General features: G+C 39.4%; 1 protein-coding gene across 2 annotated transcripts in view; it reads left to right on the top strand.

Moving 5' to 3' along the window:
* Positions 1–556: 556 nt before the first annotated feature.
* The window catches only part of fnbp1l (formin binding protein 1-like), a 29,224-nt gene continuing 6,362 nt past the window's right edge, over positions 557–23,418 (top strand). Inside the window, exons 1-12 of one of the 2 annotated variants that reach the window (XM_008338361.3) lie at positions 557–715; positions 15,410–15,525; positions 15,917–15,965; positions 16,358–16,507; positions 16,810–16,872; positions 18,127–18,231; positions 18,724–18,852; positions 18,997–19,143; positions 19,247–19,480; positions 22,700–22,809; positions 22,925–23,057; positions 23,207–23,301. In XM_008338361.3, coding sequence (XP_008336583.1) covers positions 692–715; positions 15,410–15,525; positions 15,917–15,965; positions 16,358–16,507; positions 16,810–16,872; positions 18,127–18,231; positions 18,724–18,852; positions 18,997–19,143; positions 19,247–19,480; positions 22,700–22,809; positions 22,925–23,057; positions 23,207–23,301 — 1,355 coding nt within the window. In that variant the 5' untranslated portion in view covers positions 557–691. The remainder of the gene's footprint in view (positions 716–15,409; positions 15,526–15,916; positions 15,966–16,357; positions 16,508–16,809; positions 16,873–18,126; positions 18,232–18,723; positions 18,853–18,996; positions 19,144–19,246; positions 19,481–22,699; positions 22,810–22,924; positions 23,058–23,206; positions 23,302–23,418) is intronic. The other variant, XM_008338355.3, reaches the window with a different exon arrangement.

Here is a 23,418-nt window from a genome sequence, read left to right as displayed (position 1 = left end):
TTATTGTATACGAGGCAAACAAAATCACGAATGAATGAACTAAAAAAAAAAACGTTTCCTCTGCTGTGTTTTCAAGGCAAGACACGTAAGGTGAAGACGTAGGCTACTGCCTTTTGCAAACAGTATATCTATCGTAGTGCTAGGAGGAGTAATGTTCTATTTTGATCGCTAGAGGGAACCATTACTACTTTGTTTAAATTTTGCTTAGACGTAGACCTATTTGTTTCCTGAATCGAATTTAAACATAAAATCTTTGTTTCAATTTTAAATTTTGATAAAAAATAGCTAACTAAATATATATTCAGATAAATACATTTTATAATGTTTTAAAAAGATTCACAATTGACAGGTTAACTCTGTACTTTTTACAGATATTCATGATACATGGCGAGAAAAAAACTTTTGTTGTTTTGTGAATTTTTGTTAATGCTTAAATCGTGTATTTTCATTCAAGGAGTAACCATTCCTAATGTTCAACGTCTTTCTGCTGCCAGGCTGTTTTTGGAAGGGGGTGTGGAGTTTAAGGACTGGGCCCCCGGTTGGACCGGCCATGGTGATTGAGGAGAAGGCGGGGTGATTGTCTCAGGGCAGTCACTCAGTGAGCGCAGCCGACTTCCAGCGGCTGTTTTTGGAGTCTCTGAGCGAAGGAAACTGCTTCCAACATAGGAGAACTCAGAAGGAGGAATCCGTCATGAGTTGGGGAACGGAGCTCTGGGTATGTTTAAAAACTCCAACATGAGTCTTTGTGACCTACCTTTGTTTTCTTTGTTAAATCTGACCCAGACAACAGAGCGACTTTTGTTGCTGTAACGACTATTAGGAAGGTGCCGCGTTACCTTGTACAGTCTCCAGCCTGCTGTGCTGTTAGCCGGCGAGGCTAATGTTGAAGCTAATCCACGGTGCACCTTAACGGCTGTGACAGCCGCCGAACAATAGGAAGGGAAGTGTCCGCACACACACCCACGGGGCCGGTGTTCGACAGCGGCCGGGCAGGACTGGAGGGAAACACAGCATCCTCTGCCAGCCTTTATGTCCAGTTTGGTTTAATCTTTGCTTATAGGATGCGTTTATTGGCTTTTGTGTCAAGTTAAGAAGTTGCATGCTGACGGGGGGTTTGTATGTCACACCCCGTTTGGAGGAGAAGCAGGTCAGGGTGGAGGAGCGGTGGGCTACGGTGAAGAGACCATCCGTCCCATTCCGGATCATTTGTTGTCTCTGAAAGTCAACATTGGAGTCATAGCTGTTTGTTTTTAATGTACTTGTGGCATAATGTGAGTCTTTGTTATGATTCTTTTGTCCTGACCTGCTTGTGTTTGACAGGGGACACTTGAAACCCCCGTCTGTACAATAGACCCAGTTTTTAGATATTAAATAACGAACGTGACGAGACACGATTATCACATTTCACTGCCCAACAGATGTAAAAGTAAAGTCGAAATTTGTTCACAATTTTTTCTGTCTTTTCAGCAACCACAGAAATTGGAGTTAATTTCGCATCAGTTCCAGATCCGTTCTTTGTTATTACACCGCGCTTCATAATATCTTACTGCAGCGTGTGGTCGATTTGACCGAGATGTTGTTTAGATTTGAATCATAATTGACGGTGTGCTGAGCTCCAACGTTTTTCTGGGGTGTTGGCCATCAGGAGCTGCTGTAACCAGAGAGGCAACCAACAGCAGCAAGAGCAGCATCATCATCCCCCCTGTGTGTGTGTGTTTCTGAGTGTGTGTGTGTGTGTTTCTGAGTGTGTGGGTGTGTGTGTGTGTGTGTGTGTGTGTGTGTGGGGATAGTATGCTGTTTTTCTCTGGTACATCTCATTAGTTATTATCCGGAGTTCATCATCAGCCTTTATTTATTTTTGTATCTTTTTTTAATCTAAGGCCAAAGTGATTCATCAAGATGAGTCTGTTTCTACTCATCTCTCCCATTCAGGTTCTCCAGTCTGTTTCTTACCACAGTCATACACCATATCTGGACATTGAATGACCTATGGCTGATTAAATTATTCCCAGGAAAAATATTATCGATATGACAGTGTCAGATGGAACTATAAACCCGTTGGCGAAATAAAAAAATCAAGTCATCATTTGTGGAATAATCATTCTAATTGCAGTGTTGAAAAAATACAGTGTTTACCAAATCTTTTTTTCAAAATCTTTTTTATGAATAATTTCAAGCCTTTTTTGTATATATTTGGGTTTAAACAGAGACTGCAGGCACATGGACAGTGTAGGCAGATGAACCCTTATGTGGGTGTGACATCAGAAGAAAGTTTCCTCAACAAAAACCATGCACTGTGCTGAGTGAGGCTGATGAAAACCGGGCTGGTTCGCTTCACCTTAGACCTTCAAAACAATAGTTAAACTGTTTTTGTTGGAAAACTCCTGCTCCAGGTGATTGTGTTGATAAATTAGAAACAAAACAAGTTTTACCAAGTTGGTCATGTAATATCTGTCTGTATGTTTGTTTTCCTTCAAAGTTTCCCAAAGATAAATGTTAAGCATGGTCAAATGTCAGAATCAAATTTTCACATTACTGGACTCAGGGACTTATTGTAATAACTTCATTATTGACGTAACTGCATAAATATAACTCCTGGGGAAGTAAGGTTATTTTCACTTGATTCTACCATAAGTAAACATTTTAATGACCTGGTTCCTGGTCTTCAGTAGTAAAGCATGATCCCAAATTTGTTAAATTATTATCCTATTGGAAGGGAAATAAATAAAGTTACTGTAATATACATATAAATATAATTTCTGATATTACAGTATATTACAGCTTTTTTCATATATTTAATAGCTATCTTTTCTTTTTTCATTCTTTAACATGTCTTTTTTAATAAGGTTTATGAAAGAGTCCCAGCTCAGGCCTTATGATGTCATAGTTTTGTGGGATGTCTGAGTCTAATCCTGTCTCTTATTAACGGGCGGTGTTAAATTAAGAAGGTAGAAAGATCTGCCAATAATATGTGGGCGAGAATAAAGAAGAAAAGCCAGAAGATGGTGTACAGTCACTATGTCAGTCCCCCCCCCACCACCACCACCACCAAGAGACAGATGGAAAGAAAGGCTGGTAAACACACCATGGGATGCAAAACTGGCAGAGACCATCTATTTTAGTTGGAGTTTCCACCAGGCAGTGCAGTGTTTTTTAACCTCCCACAATATGGTTTGTAATAGTAAACTGTGATTTGGCTCTGGTTTCCATCATGGAGTGGAATGATATGGCCAAATAATGACATGTAAAATGTAAAAACATGCATATCATACCAGGGTAAACCCAACTGTGCCCAGTGCTGGAAGCAGAGATGGAGGCTGAAATGAGAGAACGGCTGGTAGTGAGCCCACTAGTGTAACAGTTTAAATTAAAATTAATTAAAGGTTAATGAAAAAAATGCCATTGTGAAATATGGCAATAATGGGTGTCTTTAATGTCTCTACAAAGGTGTTAGTTCAAAGATACCCTACAAATTATTTTTTACTATTTAAAAGTAAGTATAAGAAATGCTATCGAATAATTCTCTAGTTTTTATTATTGATATTTTATTGCGTTACTTGTTTGCTAAACACTTAACTCCATATCCCTTTAAGGTCTTTGCATCAGTGCTGTAGTAACATAGAAAATCGGGCTGTGATCCTCTGCATGTGGACGAGCCGCCATAATCCCCTGAGCACACTTATAAGATTAATGTGGTGGCTGTCTGATGTCAGATTACATGATTGGCTGTCTGATTTCAGATTACAGATTATTCCCAGAGAAAATATGATGTAAAACTGTTGACTGACTGCAGTGTCTAACACATGACCCTGATCTTCTTTGAACTTGTTTAATTTTTTTGGTCAAATGTGATAGATACTTTAGCACCTAAATAATTAATTACTTCACCTTGAGTTATTATTTTTTTATTCTAAGCAGTTTAAACGCAACACAATTGATTTCTTATACTCTTAAAATTTTAACTCCATGTTTGCCATCTTTACAAACAATATATGTGTGTGTGTTGGTTGTGTGGGTGGGGGGCAGAAGGGCAGAGAAGGGTTAAAAGTATCGATTACTCAAAATCCAATTAGTATAATCAACATCGTTTGCCCAAACTTAGGTCTTCCAGATTTTAACAAGAAAGCAAAAAAACATCCTATTACCGCGTGGGCTTCCTGTTTGGACACAATGTAGGAAGTGTTTGCCTGAATTAAAGCTCTGTCTCCTGTTTGTGTGTGTGCGCAGAATGGCAGGATGCTGCCATGCTGTGCTCTCGTCTGTCTGGCTGAGGTGAGTTGGAGGCCAGCAGAGCAGAGTAGCCAAGTGTGACCGGAGGAGAAGTCGGTGGCAGAGACTGGTCTCCGCTCCTCAGACAGACTGGAAGATAAGGATAAGGGGATAGAGGATGAAAAGGCTAAGAGGAAGACAGGTTTTAAACCGTGGACTAAACGGCTGACTACTTACTTTGAAGTCCCGGGGCTGTTGAAGTAGACCAGACTGTAGAACAATTGTCCAAGCAAAGATTTAGAAGACAAAGAGTAGGTTCTAACCCTTATCTTCATCACCACTGGGTCACAAGAGGTTTTTTGCCTTTTTTTGTTTTCTTTTCATGTTTTGGATTGTTTGGATTCTGTTTGGATTTTGAAAAAGCTGCTCATTGTGTTACCTCAAGTGCCCCTTTGAGCTGCAGTTGGAGTAGTGTGTGTGTGCAAAGGTTATGTACAGTATGCATCCTCGAACAGTCTCTGTTTTGGCCATCACCCGGTAACCATTTAGTCCAACATAAATGTGAATTTTCTCTTTGTTATGCTAGATATTCTTATAGACATACCCAGGAATATACAGAGAAGATTGGTCAGTTCCATTCTTTGGACAACTACTTTGTGGAGAATGATCTACAGTATGTTGCGGTGCCCACAACACAGTCTTTGGAGCTACTATTCAAATGACAAGGCCAAGGTGATCTACCTGCACTGAAATTGTTAAATAGATATTTACTCATAAACTGAACAAACTTTATAATTAAATTATTATCTATGGTGCAATACTATTCAATTACTAAAGTATGTTGTTACCACTAAATACTATATCGTTTTACTTTTATATTGTAATATAATTTTTTAAAATTTTCTCATGATCTTCCACCACTTCCTTGTGATCTACCCGCAGACCCCGATCTACTTATTGGGCATACTGATCTATGTTATGCTTTAGAGTTTGAATACTTTCCTCCCTATTAGAGTTAGAGTTGTAAGGACAATGTCAAAGACAACAGATTGAAAAACTGCAGTACAGGCAGTAAGTGCACAGGGCTAATACTCCACAGACAGAAGCAGCTCCAGCTCAACCCTCACAGTTAATACTATTCTAGATGCAGATCTTTAGTCATAGCTGTGTTCATTGTCGGGTGTCTTCCAGGAGTCAATCTGTCAACTGTTTATTAGTCACTAAACCAGTGGATAAAAATACAAGTTTAAGGACACGTGGAAAATTTGAATACTTTGTTTTTTCAAAGGCACATTTTTCCTAGATCTCCAACCCAGTCATTACACTAAACCTTGTCTGGATCACTGTCTGCTGACGGTGTCAGGCCGGCTTGTCCACAGCACTGTCTCTCACACACAAACTCTGCAATTTACTGATGTGTTGATTTTCTTTCATTCGGACACTCGCTCTGTGTTAATGTGTAAAAGAGTTTGTTCCTTTTTGAAAAACAGATGTTGTCTTTGGTGACAAGACGAAGCTCCTTTGGTTGTTGTATATGCTGATCCTAACTGCTGTGTTTATAGGCATGGCAAGAGACAGAAAAAAAAACTAAACATTGTAAACTATTTTAGATGGTAAATGTGAGATCAAGTCATATCTTAAAATAGTCCAATTATTTCTTTGATCTTTTCTCAACCTCATTGCCTTAAATTCCCTAAACAACCACTGTTAGAGGATGAACAGTAATCAAGCCTCGGTGAAGCAGTTTTTTGTCGTATGGGTTGTATGTCGTATGTCTATCTCTAGAAGTGGCCGTATGTATTGTGTAAAGATAAACAGTCGGCTGTTCTTCTTCTACTGAAGAGCTGATAAGACCCTCTTTTTTTTTTTACCTCTTATTCATTGCCTTCCCCATGCGTCTAAATCCTCCCTCGGGAATGGACCGAATTCTCTAACAGAGCCCCATTTATAGAAGGGTTTCCAAGAGGCCAGCATAAAATGGGAAGAATCTCAAAATGGATTAATGTCACAGACCCTGAAATAGGTTGTTGTGCTACAGGGGTGTTTTAGAAATGTCTCCCAGACTTCATACATGGAAAGAATTTTTCTTTGTGTCAAATAACATTCAAATAACATTAGGTACAACTCCTACCAGTCATAGTAATATATATTTTATTTCACATTTATGTTTATGTGTAGAAAGCAAGTGAATTTTAACTTCTTGGATTCCACAGAGTCTAGCTGCAAATTAGTGGGCCCAATAATCTTAACTCAAGACCTTCTTCAAGGACTATCTGTCTTCAAGAGTTTCCCGTGACTCTGGCTGCATGTCAACTCATCTGACACAGGTTTTTTGTGTTTTCACCATGGATTTGCTGGAACCCTCTTGAGGATTCTTGAAGGGTTCCATCCCCGCCCCCAACTCCCCTCTGCAGGCAATACATACCCAAATTTACAACCCTGCCTTATCAGACACTGGAGTGTATTCCTGGAGCATTTGTCACTGTGCCAGGGGTCATAAGTGAACGTATAGGGAAACACTGGCTTTGGAAAGGAATTTCAGAACAATACACATTCCATAAACAAAACACACACATTGTGCATAGAAAGCGTATACATGGGACAAACAAGCGTAACTAGGACAGCCCCACCCCCCTGTCTGCCCCCTCCCTCAACATCTCCCTCCCTTTCCCAACATGCAGCCTGTTTTCATATGTGCAGAGGATGTCGTTTTCTCCAACAGAAGCTTTTTTTCCCAGGGAGTTTATATGGCTGATGAAGTTTAGAGACCCATAAACTCGCTTGTGATGCTCATTTGCACATACCCTGTGAATAGCTGCTCTGCATGGAGGGTTGACGGTAACCTAGGTAACTTGCTCATGAAGTCCGCAGTGTACCCCCTGGTTACTGTGAGCAACCCCCCCCCACCGTAATATGTCAGGTAGCTGGAGTGCAGAATAATGAAGGTGAATGCGCACAGCTGTCGGCTGGCACAGAGCTGACTGACTGTCAGTTTATCAGAGGTGTGTTTTTAACTGAAAAGAGAAGAGGTCAAAAGGTCAAACAGTGTTGCCCCTTTTTCTTAAAAAAGTTGCCATTGACATTTTTTCCAAGACTGTTTAGTCACCATTCCAGGAATCACTTGCAGAGAGGTTGAAGCCTCAAAAGTGACATAACAACAACAGTCTGAAGCGGTGTTTATGTCTGCAGTGATTTGTGAACTGATTCAAACCCCTGTGGCGAATAACCATCTTTTTCCAAAGGTTTTTCTCAGTCGAATTTGCGTTACTTCAGTGTGAACCTGCCGTTTTTCTGTGAAGTAGAACAGTGGGACAGGTTTTATTCCTTTAAATCAAATCTATTTCCTAATTGTGGAAAAAAAATCTGTAAATTTTATATCAAAGTCACACATTTGTTTAAAAAAGAAGTGGTGATTAGTTATTCTGGGACCTAAGTCATGGTGGTGCTTAAAGAGAGTAGAGCTGAAGCGTCCGTTGTGGTCTCCAGAGGTCAGATTATTATTATTACTTTTTTTTACTTAGACCTGGATCCAGATGCATAAATGTGGCAATAAATCAGTCTGAAGAGTAGAGGTGGGCCAATCTGCTGCCATTATTACCAGGAAAAAAATGAATTTGACACTACCCTGATTAATATTCTGATTTGCAATAATCACCATTTACAATGCATATGACACAAAAGTCTGCAGTTAAGACCAAGAACCACGATAAGCTTTTTATCAAAATATTTCCACTTTCAGCAGTGAGGTGTTGACGATCTATTATCGCATTGTAGATAAGAAAAATGAACAGCATTGTTGGAAAAAACTAAATCTGCAAGCAGGTCATATGATTAAAAACTGTCATGCTCAGTCACATTCTGTAGGAGGTCAAAGGGCATTTTCAGGACTTATCTAAGACCTGTTATAGTTGTTATAGGACTTACAGGAACTTGTAGGCAATGTTAAAACTCTTACATCCAAAGAGATGTGCATTTGATATGTGGACTGTAAATATTAGGGATGTTCTGATTGGCTATACCACTATTTGACATTTTTTGGCAAATGGACAGCATTAACAAACAGTAAAGTGTCATCGGCGCAACATTTTATTCTCATAACACATAATTCTGAAACAACTGTACTCAGCCAGATGTTCTCTCTTCAATTTAACAACTTTCAAAATAAAAGGCTTGTTGAAGCGAAGAGGGATGAGATGTGTTTGATTTAGTCAAAAGTTGACTCAGTTTGGATGCAGGGAGTTGGTAAAGGTGAAGCAACCACTGGTGTTTTCTTTCATTTGTTGTGGAACTATCACAGCAACTGGAATCAGTGACATTCAAAAAGTTATAACCATAGATAGTCGGATAGAAAACTTTATTTTAACAGCAAAGCAATCTGTACCTAAAGATAACGGTTAAACATCAGTGAGAAATATATCGGGTTTATTGTTCTAAACTTATTTTGAGAAACTTTGCACCCATAAACCAGCAACTTCAGCAAAATCCTCTCCGGCCCAAAGAAAAACAATATAAAACAGCTGGGTACATTTTTTCTCTCTTCTTGTTTGTACCTGAACTTTGCTTTTGGGCTGTTTAAATGAAAAGCACATTTGCAAAAATGTGTGCTAACCAAACACCTGCTGCAGCAGATAAAGGTCTTTGTTCTCCCAAATGTTAACTCATTGGTCGAAGGCAATGAAATGACTAAACATGAGGTCTAAAAATAATGCACCAGAACCAAACGTCATAGCCCAAAACATCCGCCACATTAACCAGTGCAAACAGCCTGTGTAGAAGGTGTCGTGGTCAACGCATTGACTCACACACAGCTGGGAGCTCCATGCCAAACTCTGACACAGATTATGGGATTTGAAGCGGCAGTTAGGTAAATTGGGCGTCATGTGGCCTCTCTGAGATGAATTGGGCTGTTTGTGTTTTTTTGCGTGTCCTGCAGCAATCCTGACACATGTGGTGTGATGACACAGAACAGTGGATGTTTGAGCCAATGTACTTGGTATCACATCCTGTTCTTTCAAATTGGACACTCACACAGGAAACACGGTGATTAATTGCATACATATGTGTGTACACGTGTCGTTCCTCTGACTATCGGCCATTCATTCCTGCATCCCAGCGGGACAAGTGTTTTATTCAGACCAGCAGTTAGCTTTAAACCTTTACGTTTAGCATGATAAGAAATAATATAAAAGAAGAATTCAGAGTTCCTGGAAATGTTTCTTTCTTCCATACTCCTAAAGGAATAGTGCAAAAATAAAAACAGATTTTAACTCTCACTTGCATCATAGGTGTGTGCATTGGTACATTGACTCTGGTGATACAACTTTCAGCATAATTTACTCACAATGCCGGTTGCTTGACATCAGGTTACTAAAAATGAAACAGAGGGATCTACTTTTGTAATCGCTAGAGAAGAAATAGAAGTAAAATGAACAACACCATGAATATTTGCAGGTTCATTGTTAATTAAAAAAAAAAATCAATACCAATCACCTTTCATTTTGTAAACCAAGTGTAAGCCACTCAGATGATGCTAATATGGCACATGTAGTAAGAATTACCAGAAAAGACAAAACACAGCTTAAAAAACTATGGACTGCTCTTACATATAGTATATGTATTTAATATAAGCAGCCATATTGGTTTTAAGTCTGGTTTTCTTGGAGTTTGCTCAAGCTGACAAGCCGCGATCTCAACCTTAGAAGCCTTCTTGTTGCATCTAATGAAATGCACTTTGATGGTAAAGGCAATGTTTTTTTTTTTGTCAGTTTGAAAGTCAAAGCTTATGTAAAACAGCAGCAGTGAAATCCTCTTGTCAATTGTGAACAAGGGAGTGTGAATTGCAGATCAGTGGTGCAGATGTGGAAATGTGGACATATGTCTTAGTTTGGCGCTGACCTGAGGCCTTGATGAGAAAAACAGTTGTTTGTTTGCAGCACTAAGTTATTTAGCATTTTCCTCTCCAGATCCGACTGGTGTGTGTTTGTGTGTTCATGTGCCTGCACGGTAGCAGGCATGGTTATTTTGTGACGTGACCTCATCCTGGACGGTGTTTAACAAAACAACCTCATACAGTTCTGACTTTCAGGACAGACTTTCCTCTGTTGCACTCTTTAAGATCAGATAGCGATCCAGGAAATCCGCTGAATGACCTTGTGTGTCAGAGATCTGACCTCACAAAATGACTGTGGTCAAGATTGGTCTTGAGACAAGCAGGATCTGACAGACATTTACAAAAGAAACCAAGTCTGTGGGATTATTCAGTAGACTCTTCTTTACTTTGTGAGAAAATATGCTTCATTGAAAAAAAAAGACTTTGAGTAAGCTCTGCTGAGCTGCTGAAATAAACATTTTGAGGCAGAAAAGACGGGCTGCAATGCTACAGAAACGTCAACCAGAGCATGTGTAGTCAGGGCCGGCCAGTTAGCCACAATGTGGTAAACTGAGCTCAGCAACTTCACTTATCTCTTCAAAGAGCATGAGCTTTTCTTAATCCTAAAACATTATTACATTTTGCTAACATAAAAGGCAATTGCGTTAGCAACACATGCTCCATGACTGTTTTAATATGAAATGGGTTGTACGGTGTGCATGCTCAGACATGGTTGTAGGTCAGATTGATATCTGTTTACGTCCAATCATCTGTTTCCTTTCCTGACTGTCTGACAGCCTCTCTCTTGCCTAACCAGTAAGTCAGGGTGTGTATGTGAAACAGCACGGAAGCGTGACAAAAGAGCAGATCAGGTTGCTGTGAAACCCGAGTGGCCACAAACAGGAGTGCCCAGGTGCATGTGTGTGTGTGTGTGTTTTCCAAAGACAGATTAAATATTCTGGGAATGGAGAAGTGTCTCTTGAAAAGTCAAACCTAGGTAATTTGTGCTCAGTCCCAAGAACTAAAGTGTTTGGGAGTACTTTGTCGGATGTTGTGGAATGCGTGTACTACAAGTAGTCATGTGACAGTAATGTAATACTCCCGTTGTTTTTTCATGTTCTGGAGAGGCATCCCGTCATCTACCTGTGACTTTTACTCACAAACACAAAGCTGAATAAGAAATGTTGTGAATCGTCCGTGGTACGTGGTCTAGTCTTGAAACAATAAAAGGATCACCAATAGTGCAGAGTCACGATGGTAACTAAAGTAATTCTGACTTTTGAAATAGAACACTAACTTCAGGCTCCAAACTTGTTTAATACATATTTTATGTAGAGTAGTTTTTCTTTCTTGATGACTTTTCAATGCCTCTGTGCCTGTTCAGGGTTGTCCATTTTAATCTGTGGTTTGAAACTTAGATACTGCAGAGTCCCCACAGCGCTGACTCTCTGCACTGATCCTTTGACGGAAGAGGTCAGATGATGGGGTCATTTAGCGCCGGTGATTGTCAACACATGAGTCACGTGTGTGTGTGCTGCCTTCTTGGTTTTCCGTATAGTCAGGTGTCATTCTTTCCAATCAGCAAAAAACTAGTAATATATGAGAGGCATGTGACAGGTTAAAGAGTAACTGCCTCTGGTTTTATGGCTGTATTGTTGACTAGAACTACATCCTAGCTCCTGCTGTGGAACAAACAGCTGAGACAGACCAAAATTGAATCTTTGTTTTTATAAGTGAATTAGATAATTAAGCTCAAAGTATGTAGTCTTACATTAATTAATTTCATAAATTTACTACCTTTACTACTTTACCTCTGTTCAAACATTACCTTGAAATATTTTACTCCTGAAATTACATTGTCTGGCATTGGTCATAAATTGTTGAGACCACATTCATTGGTAAACAGTCTGGGAGAGTTGGCTGTAGTTTGACGTTGATGTTCTTTCTGCCTGCAGAAAAGTTGGTCAGTGAATTTCACTGTGTTCCTGTGTTCCTGGCTGTTTGACCACAGATGGAAATTGGAGATTTTTCAACACAACAACCACTTAACAATAAATCTATATCAAATCAATAAATCAACTCTATTTGAATTTTAAGGGAATGACATGAGGAATACTTGTCTTTTGTGTAATCCACATATGCTGCCCTTGGTGTAAATCCTTGAAAGTATATGAAATATCAATTTTGAAGTGAATCTTTTGCTCAAGGCTTTAGATATCAAGTAAATATCTGAACTTTTCGCAAAATAAAGGTACATTTCCACGTCCGGGATGTTCCATCTATTAAATGTTCTTCATCCTCCCCTCGTGTTTTTCCTACCTCCCCCCTTAATGTGGCTGCCCAAATGCCAATCTTCTCCTCCCTCACTCTTCCACACAGCCCTGTCTTACCCATCACATTCCTTCTTTTTTCTGGTTTATTTTCCATGATGGTAAACATGGAAGACACAAAGCAAGTACACTACAGACTCTTGAGCCTGGGGGTCGTCTCGTCTGATACTAGTGTTTCAGACAAGTTGACATTTTCCGCCCAGTGTGTGAGAGAGAGAGTTTGTGTGTGTGTGTGTTTTCTCCTGCTCACTCTGCCCTGGAATGCCACAGTGTTTAATTAGTCTATTGTCCTGACAACAATTTCTACCCTCAGTAACCCTTGCCCGTCTCTCATGCACCAAGGCTGTCGAGCTCTCCAATTGGCTGCAGATGGGCTCACTGGTCTGCTGGTTGGTTATCACAGCGTCCACAGAGCAGTCTCCATGCAGAGCGTCTTCAGTGCCCCCTCATTAAGGAGCTAAAAAACTAATTTATCCTTCCACCCCCGCCATTAGAGCTCATTATTGCAGCATTACAGCTTTTGTCAGTTGGAACCCACAACAGACCTGTGGTCTATTTGGGCTACAGTCTCGGCGTAAATATCGACAAACATTTCAAAAGCATAACTGAGAAGGAATGGAAATTTTGATGCTGGTATTCTGTGTATATTATCCAATAATTAAGTCTGATTGTGCATATAATGGTGAAAAGACAGTATTACTTGTGATAATTTAGGGTTCACTGCTGTAAAAAGATGATGCAGACTCATTATTTCCAATGTTTGCTTTTTATATTCTGTGTCATTATATTTTTTGTTTCTGTGCAGTGTTGCTCTTACATGGTATTCTCTGACACATCCATAAACCATTTCCTTCAATTCCTCGGTCAGTGGTGTTTATGGTCCTGTTTCTGAAGACCTTTTATGTAAGATGTCATTTCTGTATATTTAGTCTGTGCTTTTGCTAAATGAGCTCAGTTGCCTCACTCTTCCAATTCATGTGTTAAGTTCAAGTGTTAAGGTTAAAATCTTCTGCTGGTTATTTTAACTATGTTAATAAAAGTGGTTTTCCAACTGTTAACCACTGGTGCTGCTTGGGTGACCTCGAGTAGTACACAAGGGAATTAGATTTTTTGTCTGTTTATGTGTCTGTGGTTTTAGATTTAAATTCCAGGGGAAGTTGTAGTTCCACTTCATTGTACAGTGTTGCATTGTCTAAGAAACAGGCTAATGCTCATATTAAGTATAAATTCTTTTAAAAAAAATAAAAACAGCGTCGGTCTGTGCAGCTGTAATTTAATGTTGGTCACACTGGTGGTAACCAAATATTTTCTGTGGTGGTATGCCTTGTAAAAAGACAGAGAGCCACTGGTTTTATTGGTTCTTGTTTTTTTTTGGACTGACTGTTCTGGGATTGAGAGAGAGAGTTTAAACGTTACATGTACCTAAACGTTACATGTTACAGTAAGTTAGTTGAACTGATTTTTAAACTTTATAATCATTCGTGTTCAATGTAAGCAATTATTCATATCCGTTTAGTTATAAGGGAGCATGTACAACAAAAACATAACATTATTTGTTCAGACAAATAATGTTATGTTTGTACAACAAAAACATAACATTATTTGTCTGAATTTGTCCCATTATTTGTCTGAATTTGTCCCAAATCTCTGGACAATTACTCTGAGACATTGAGGAAGTTACTTTCACTTCAAATTGAAAACACTTTGCAGAGTTGTACAAGTGTAAAACAGCAGGGCAGCTCCAGAGGAAACACTGCAGCAATAACTTGAACTTTTGTCCCAGTTATTTGGATTAGAGAAGACAAATTCCAGAGTGAATATGAGAGTGGTTTCTCTGAACGGAAAAAGTCAGTTACAGTGAACGCAGGTGCAGTGGCAGCAGCAGCAGAAAGGCTCGACCAAACTGTAGTCTCTAGATTCAGCTGTGCTGTAACCATCGTGGTCCTTCCAGACCTCTCTCTGCTCTTCCTGTGGGCCGAGGAGAAACAGAGCCCAGAGATGTAGTCATGTCCCCAGTGAGGGAGTCTGTGTTCAGCCCCACCACAAACTACAGGATGAGCTAATTTTCTTTTACTTATTCATGGACACTGTGACACAGGCTGAGGCAACTAAAGATGGACACACACACACACAGAGTGTGTATGCAGTAAAGTGATGGACAGGAGAGACTTGTGTGCACACCAGGCTGGGGGCAGTTGTACAGAAGATAGTAGGCATTTACCATGTGACCAGTGCAGTAGGATAAATACAAGCTAATCGATGTTTCCGCCTGACGAGCAGCTGCTGTTTATTACTGCTGAAGATTTTCACTGTATCTTCACAACACAGAAAACAGGAAAGATAATTGCTAATATTCTCCATCCACATCCCTATATTGTAGTAAACTGATTTAATGTATCTGTTTTTACCCTAATATTGCAGCATTACAGTATAATAAGTCCTGTTCCGTTCTTAGTGTCTAAAAGAAAATGAAGGACTTAAGAGAGAAAAAGGAAAGCAGCAAGAAAACCAAATTTGTCAGTCTTTTCAGCGATCTGTTTTGTTCTTTGGCTATGCTTTTTTTTCTTTCTTTTTTCTCAAAGCAGTAATTTTGAAATGTGAGCAGTCATAGCATCATTTTGAGTGTTTGTTTGATGTGTCTGTTTATGCCAGTGATGCATGAGGTAAATGCGCCACGAGGCTTGATTCACACGTGCATGGACTAAAATCTGTCTGTGACACAATACACTGTGATCGCTGAGTCACAGACGGGAGGACGTGTGTTTTATTTGAGTGGAAAATCTTTAATTCCAAGCAGATTGTTTAGTTCTGTAAACCCTGAGTTCACTCTAATCTTTTATTCCATTGTCTAATTTATCCTCCAGTTTTCCTAAAACCCCTTTTATTTTTATGCAAAATGTATTTAATTTAAACTTAAACTTTAAAAACAACTAATGGTAGAAAAATGTAACCTGTTTTCATTTTTCATTGTTCCCCTCTACTTTCCCCTCCTCTATTTTAGGACCAGTTTGATAACCTGGACAAACACACTCAGTGGGGAATAGACTTCCTGGAGCGCTACGCAAAGTTCGTTAAAGAGAGGCTGGACATCGAGCAAAACTACGCCAAGCAGCTACGGTACATGAACGCACAATGATTTGTTGTTGGTTTGTTTCTTGCAGCTCTGAAAAAAAACCATTAAAACAAAAATAACATTAAAGCAGTTGTGGTGATTCTGATTTCCAGAAGGGACTCCCTTCAGAATAAAACACACAGCATGCAAATGTTTTACTTGTACAGATCTTTTTGGTTTACTTGAATTATTCATACCTCGGTAAATGCACTTCCAAATGTGGAAGCCTGAGGGAATGAGTAGACGGAGACTTTGATGTTCAACTACATTAATTCATCATTATTCACATTATGTGTTTTTATTGTTTATTTTGCTCCTTTGTCTCCTGTCTTTTAACCCTGCTAAAAATATCCGACAGTGTTTTACCCTCCAGGTTTCTTCTCACTTTCTTTCCAGGAACTTGGTAAAAAAGTATTGTCCGAAACGCTCAAAGGATGAGGAGCCTAAGAGAGTTTACATTATTATTATTATTATTATTGTTGTTGTTATTATTATTATCTGCTGACAATTTCAGTTTTTCGGGTATAACAAATCAAATGCTGTGAGTCTGCTTTGTTAATACTCAATTTTTCTATCAGTTTTCAAATAAAAAAATCTTTGTTTTGTTTTTTTCACATTAAATTTAAATGTACATTTCAACAGAACTAGAAAAGAAATCTCCTATTTTTATTATTGTCAGTGTGGTCACAACAAAAGAGTAAAGAAAACCTGTTTACAAATCAAGTCAATAAAAGCGACTCTGCATCAGTCCAGAGGCCTGGTGACAGATCAGAGAGAAACGTTGCCGTGTGCAGCGGCATCAGCAATGTTTAACACATGTGTCTGTGTTTCTGCTGCAGGTTCACATCGTGTGTGTCCTTCTACTCTATACTCAATGAACTCAACGACTACGCTGGTCAGAGGGAGGTGGTGGCCGAGGAGATGACTCACAAGGTGTATGGAGAGCTGATGAGGTACAGCCAAGACCTGAAGGCTGAGAGGAAGCACGTGAGTGTAGCAACGAGTTCAAATGGTCATCATCATGAAAATGTCATTTGTTTAATTTTCCAATATTTGATATTTATAAAATAGTATAGTAGTATTAATAATTACTAATAAGTATAATATGTTAGATAGGGGTGTGTATTGGCAGGAATCCGGCGATACAATACGTATCACGATACGGGGCAATGATATAATATATTCAGATGTATTGAGTTTTTTCTTAAACAATTTTATTGCATATTATAGATTTATTTTTAAAAACTTTTTTTTTCTGTGTATGTGTGTCTGTGTGTAAAATTGAGCAGCACCTACAGGAGGGCAGGAAAGCTCAACAGTATTTGGATCAATGCTGGAAACAGATGGACAATGTAAGTGAGGGGTGAGGGAGGGAGGGGACAAGAGGAGGAGGGTGGAGGAGGCGGGGTTAAAGAAAAGTGTTTAATATAAATCCTGTGTCAGGAAAAGGCAGCTGCAGTCGTTTCACCCACAAGGAATGTCAGAAACGTAAGCGTGGGACAAGTCGTCATCTGTGTCTCAGGCCAATTCCAAACAAAACACAAATCATTGTTTTTGTTCTGACATAGCAACCAAGAATGATAGGGTTTGTGTTTGAAGGCATCATTTAATAGTTGATATTTAAACACTGTTTCATGTCTGTTAATGACTTGAATTTGAACTAAAGATGCAGAAAATGACTCTTTTCTTTCCTTGGCAAACTTCTGTGAGCACAGGGACAACTGGACAGGGTCCAGGAACATGAACACAAACACACACACACACACACACACACACACACACTAACCTCCAACATCAAAGCAAGGCCCATGTGCCACATTTGGCCCATAGCGACCGTTTCCTTCCTGCCTCCTTATAAGCCCCAAAATTGACTCATTATAACTGTTGTTACTGTTTGGCTGCCTGCCTGTTAAATATATATATGTTGGTTTGACATGTGCAGTGATAGTCAGGGCTGAAGCGTCTCTGACTGCAGAACTGATCTGATTCACTGACTGTGCAGTGTGTGGTCTGCATGCCTGTCCTAGTGACTAGTGAATGAGTGGACTGTGATGTCCCAGCTACTCACTGTATTTCCTTCAGTACTAATGTGACCCAGATGGGCTGGTAGAAAGTAAACTACCTCACTCCGACTCATCATTTCCTCCTTTGGCTTTTTCTTTTCTTTTACTTGACATCGATATGCAGTATATATGGACATGCAGCTGTGTGAATAGGTCTTTGCTTCACCTCTGCTTTTTGTATGTTTCCCCATCAGAACATTAAACGGTAGCTTAGTTAGACAAACATAACATGTATAGAAACTCTCCAGATAAGGGAAAAGCCTTTGGTGCTATTTGACTTGGTCTCTGTCCAAATAAATAGAAATAGTTTTTAGTCTGACCCAAACAATTATTAAAACCTCTAACCTTGAACGCAATATCTTTTCTCTTGACATCAGAATTTTACACCCTTTGATTCTCAGATCAATATCTGTGTAATTTGGTGTGGGGTTTTTTAATACCAAAGATGCTTTAAGACCCGTTTAAGATGCTGATGATCACGTCACTGTTTTTTTTTATCTGATAATGTTGCTTATTCTCTTTATTGTTTTTACTCATTTTCAGAGTAAAAGAAAGTTTGAAAGAGAATGTAAGGAAGCAGAAAAATCTCAGTTATCCTACGAGAAGTTAGATAACGACATCAACGCCACCAAATCAGAAGTGGAGAAGGTATGGACTTCCACCTGCTGTAAAATGCATGTTTATCCTGAAGCCTGTGATAATTCATTTATTACCTCATGTTTGTTTGATTTTTTTTTTTAAATTATTTTAAGTGAATCAGTTTAAAGAACACTATATTTTAAAATAATTCTAAATATTAAAAATGGACATTTGATAATCCAGCAGCAAAATAACATCTCACTTCCTTCATAGCCAGATTCTCGGTTTACGTAATGTTAGTACTACTGTGTAATTGGTCTCTCTAAAATTATACTGTAGCTTCTCTTTTCTCCCCATGCTTACAGTATAATTAGAGCTAAAGACTGAAGGAAAATAAACAGTTTGAAATGGAGGTAAAAGACACGAAAACCAGTCCGGTTTGACTTGTTTTAAATCGACTTACTGTTGTTTTGTGTCCATAGCAGCAAATGGTTTTTCCCATACTCTGGTCACTTTGTCTCTATTTGTGAATCTATTTTAAATGTCGACGTAATCCTTCAGGCCAAAGCCCAGTTTTACCTGCGGACGCACACGGCCGACGAGAGTAAGAATGAATACGCCGCTCAACTACAGAACTTCAACGGGGAACAGTGGAAACATTTCAACAATGCCATACCACACATCTTCAAGGTATAACAAGCAAGTTTATCCATTCATATCTTTCACTTAACTATCATGTTCAGAGAAAGTGCAGTCACTGAATGTTTAACATGTTTGTCTGGTGTAAACCATTACTAATGAATAAAGTTAGTTATGCTTTTTTCTCTCCTGCAGAATTTGCAGGACATGGATGAACGTCGGACAGTGAAACTTGGTGAAACGTACAGGAGCTTTGCTGAGGTGGAGAGGAGAGTCATCCCCATCGTCTCAAAATGTCTCGATGGAATGGTTTCTGCTGCCAAAGCTGTCAATGAGCGAAAGGTGAGTGGCCCAGTGTGGGAAGTAAAACGAAGACGAAATAAGCTGAAAGTTAACACTGAATAGATTGTGAGCTTTTCTTTCTTTTTTTATGCCCTCATCCCAGGACTCAGCCATTGTTGTAGAGTCATTTAAGTCTGGCTTCGAGCCTCCTGGTGATTTCCCCTTTGAGGACTTCAGCCAGAACCTGAGTAGAACAGGTTCAGATGGGACCATCAGCAACACGCCCAAAGGAGATCGGGACAAAGAAAAAGATGGAGGCTCAGCTCCAAGATCTGACCCGAAACACGCTGTAAGCAGATCCAAGAACAAGCTGTGGCTGTTTGGGAAGAAACCAAAGGTACGTGAAGGGAACACTTTTTAAGTAAAAACAAGGATATATTCGCTACATAGTAGGGCTCGGCATCGCAAGGTACCTCGCTATATTTTGCACACGATAATGATAATATCACGATACAGTGATTCTGTGATAATCAACATATTGCATATACTGTGTCACTGAAGGCGTTCAGAATTTACTGAATCCACTTCACATGGATGAGAGTCTCTCATGTGGAGGTTTGAGAAATAAGAACGAGCTTATGTTTATTTGTCGATTTATTAGTCTCAATATCAATATTCTATGCCAGTATTATTATAACAACGGAAGATGAAATATCTCAATATATCGTAGTTTTTGATATTTTGGCACATCCCTACCAAATTCACACTAATTTCCGGACATACATTGCTTTTATTGCTTGTTATTTTTAGGACTCACATGAGCTCTTTAGTAAAATTAGAACAATTAAGCCAAGGTATTTCAAAACAGACTCTATTGTTCACTTCCTCTGCGACCGATAAAGCCCCACCCTGCTGCTGAACAATGTTCAACATTATTAGTCACACAGTCAACAGTTACTTCTTTTTTTTACAAGTCATGCACCTGCCAATTTAAAAACCCCTTCTGCAGAGTGGCACAAGTTACTTTACCATTCTTTCCCTCAAAAATGTCTCTGTTGCCACACACCATGTGCTCAGCTTGTCTCAAGTGTTATTTTCTGTCACTTTTCCTTTATTGTCTTAGAAAAAAAACATTTTCTAATTGTTCTCCGTTCCACTCTTTGGACCTTGGCCCTCTTCATTCACCTCAGGCTAGATAATCATTACCTTTCTGCTCTTGGTTTACTCTGTGACATCATCCGTCCCTCAGTGTTCTACAGCCATGTGTGTGTCACAGGTTGTTAAGAAGTTTGTATTTTAGATCATTAATCTCATTTCTCATTATTATTTCCTACTAATAGTAGACAAACAATGATACAATACAAACAAATGCTAACTCAGGGTTACAGTGTCCGGTGAAGCAATGTTTCCAAACAACAACAGCATATTTAGCATATGTTCCTGTTGGGATGAGAAGAAAAACACTGGGTTTGGTGGGGGTGGGATCTGCTCACAGCTGAGCCTCAGAGATGAATAATTGTGTTACTTAAAATTTTATTTTAAAAAATATTAAAAAAATTATAAAGAGTGTGACTTGACTTTTGTTATACATTCAGTTCTACTTGTTAAATGTGTCAATGAACAACTCTCTCCCCCCAAACATCAAACCACCACAGAAATATAAACGGTATTGTGATATTGACTCCCAAAACTAAAAATGTTGTGACCTCTGGAATTGTCCTCTCTTCCCTCTACCCCCATTCAGACCCCTTCCTTCTCCCCTCCCCCACCACCTTCTTTCTCCTCTTCCCCCTCCTCCTCTTCTTTTTCTCGTCCCCGGCCCTCATCCAACCTCCTGCCCACATCCCGCTTTAGTTCTGACCTTGTGAGCCACTATCTGTCTGAGATAAAGACTTCAGTTCCCAGGATCCCCCAGAATTTGAGGGTTCTGAGGAGAGGGGTGAGACAGTCAGGAAAACTCTCTGCAGTGTGTGTTTGATGGACTGATGGAGGTGAATCTGACCCTGAGTGTTCTTCAGTGTGGTGTCTGCAGGGTCAAAGGGAATACAAAATAAAAGAGAGCCTTTGTGTAGTACAGTATTTTTTTTTTTGACCCTGCAGACACTGTAAGTCCAATCTCTCACTCATTTCTCTGGTGGTTTGTCTTTTCGTTGCTCTCCATCTTTATTTTCTTGGGTCTTCCTCTGTTCTGTTCAGACGAGATTTTTGAAAATCACAAGATCACGGAGGCTTGGTGGCTAACGGTGTGTCCTTTGTGGGAATGTCCGACACATTTTGAGCGTGCTGTGTCCTCATGGTTGCTGTGATTTGTTGGGAAAAGTGCTAATATAACTATATTACCAACATCAGATGTGTCGTCCTGATGTTGCTCTGGCTACGTGTGTGTTTTGTGTGTGTGTTTTTACTGACACTGACAGTCAGATGGCTTTACTGCTCTTTTTCACAAATGTCAGCTTATATAACTTTTTAATAATAAATTCCACTCTTTTTCATATGATTGGCTTTTATTGTTGAGCTGGCAGACTTTGACACAATGAAAACTAACCAATATTCCATATTGTTTATCTCTCTGCACTGGTAAATCCATCAGTGGTCAGTAAAGATGGTAAGTAAGAGGTTTTAGTGTGTATAAAGTAGTTGTAAGACCACCCAGAAGTGTAGAGGTCTGTGCATGAGCCCCTCACCGAGTAGGTACTCCCCCATAGTATCAAGTAAAGGAACCCAGTAGACACCAGTAGCTCGTGTTCCTTTCCCAGTTAGTGTCTTCTTCCCCAGACTTTTATTCAACTAATGTTGAGACTCCACCTGTGTCACATGGTTCCTCCAGTTTTAGTTGTGCCGTAAAACTGTTATTTATAAAATAGACCTAAAGAAAACAGTTGACTTGACTTGGACTCGTCTGCTCACCAATCTAGCTTGACCTTCACATTTTGGACAGAAAACAGGACCAGACTGTTTGAATTCCACTTCAGCCTCAGATTTTGAACATAAACCCCTGTAATGTTTTGAACAAAGATTATCTTGTTCTTGATCTCAAATACTTTAAGATCCTTAAGGTCAAATCATCTGCTGCATCTTTGTGACTGTAAAAAGTTCAGAACAGACGATGGAATTATGTGGTAAATATAAATTTAACTCCTAATATTATAACTGTTGTATGTCTTCATGGTAAGTTGTTGCTCGAGGAGATCACATGTCACGACTGAGAGCTCCAGAGAAGCCACTAATGGACCCTGTGGTTGGGTTACTTTCAAGGTCAATGACTGGCTCTCAGTGTTAACATGATGTTTGGTGCATCAGCTTATTTTAATCTGATACTTTTTTTTTATGAGTGACAGACAGAGTGGCGTTAATAACAGGCTTGTAATGGTTCTTGAACTCTGTTATTTAAAAGAACGATTGTTGAGTTTTTAGACAAGCAGGCAGAACAAAACTGAAAAAAACTGTTCTTTTAGTTGTAAATATGGCATCATTATAGAATCCATCACTTCACATAGCTCTGTTTCCCTAGTGTGAATTTCTAACATCACTGACTGTAAACTGAGTGGCTTTGAAGTGTCAAAAAGTTCAGTTTGGACAGAACAACAAAAACGTTAAGGTAGTTTCTCATCTCCAGGCTCCATCTCTGGAGGACTATAGTCACCTACCGCCTGAGCAGAGGAGGAAGAGGCTGCAGCAGAGGATTGATGAACTTAACAAGGAGCTTCAGAAAGAGATGGATCAGAGGTAGGAGCTAAAGAAAAAACAATATTCAAACTAAGTCCAGTTCTTCAGACTTAAATCAATCAAAGCAGGAAACGTCCACATTGTTTTTCTTCACTTTGTCTGCTGTTTGTGTCAGAGATGCCCTGAACAAGATGAAGGATGTGTATGAGAAGAATCCACAGATGGGAGACCCCAGCAGCCTGCAGCCGAAAATATCAGAGACCATTTGTAACATGGAGAAGCTGCGTTCAGAAATCCACAAAAATGAGGTGATGATGAAGAAGAGGAGGAGGAGGGTTGGGCTTTTTATACTTTGTCTTTTTCTTGTAGCACAACGTTCTTGTTCTTAGTGATTTTAATGAAAATATATTTGGTGTAATAATAACAGAAATCTCCACTGATTCACCTGTGTTGACAGACTTGGTTGTCGGAGGTGGAGGGAAAGCAAAGCTCCAGGGGAGACAGAAGACACAGCGCCGACAATCACCACCACACCCCACAGGGCAGAGAGAGGTATGAATACAACAGATCCTGCTGTAGACTGAAGAGGGCTAGGTCGAAAAGATCTACGATAAATCTGAAAAAAAAAAAAAAAAAAAACCCTCCCACTGCCTTCTTCCCGTCAGCCCT

The sequence above is a fragment of the Cynoglossus semilaevis genome, chromosome 2, assembly GCF_000523025.1.
Source record: "Cynoglossus semilaevis isolate Cse_v1.0 chromosome 2, Cse_v1.0, whole genome shotgun sequence".
Lineage (NCBI taxonomy): Eukaryota > Metazoa > Chordata > Actinopteri > Pleuronectiformes > Cynoglossidae > Cynoglossus > Cynoglossus semilaevis.
Note: the sequence above shows the minus strand (reverse complement) of the source record. Positions and strands in the feature narration are given on the sequence as shown.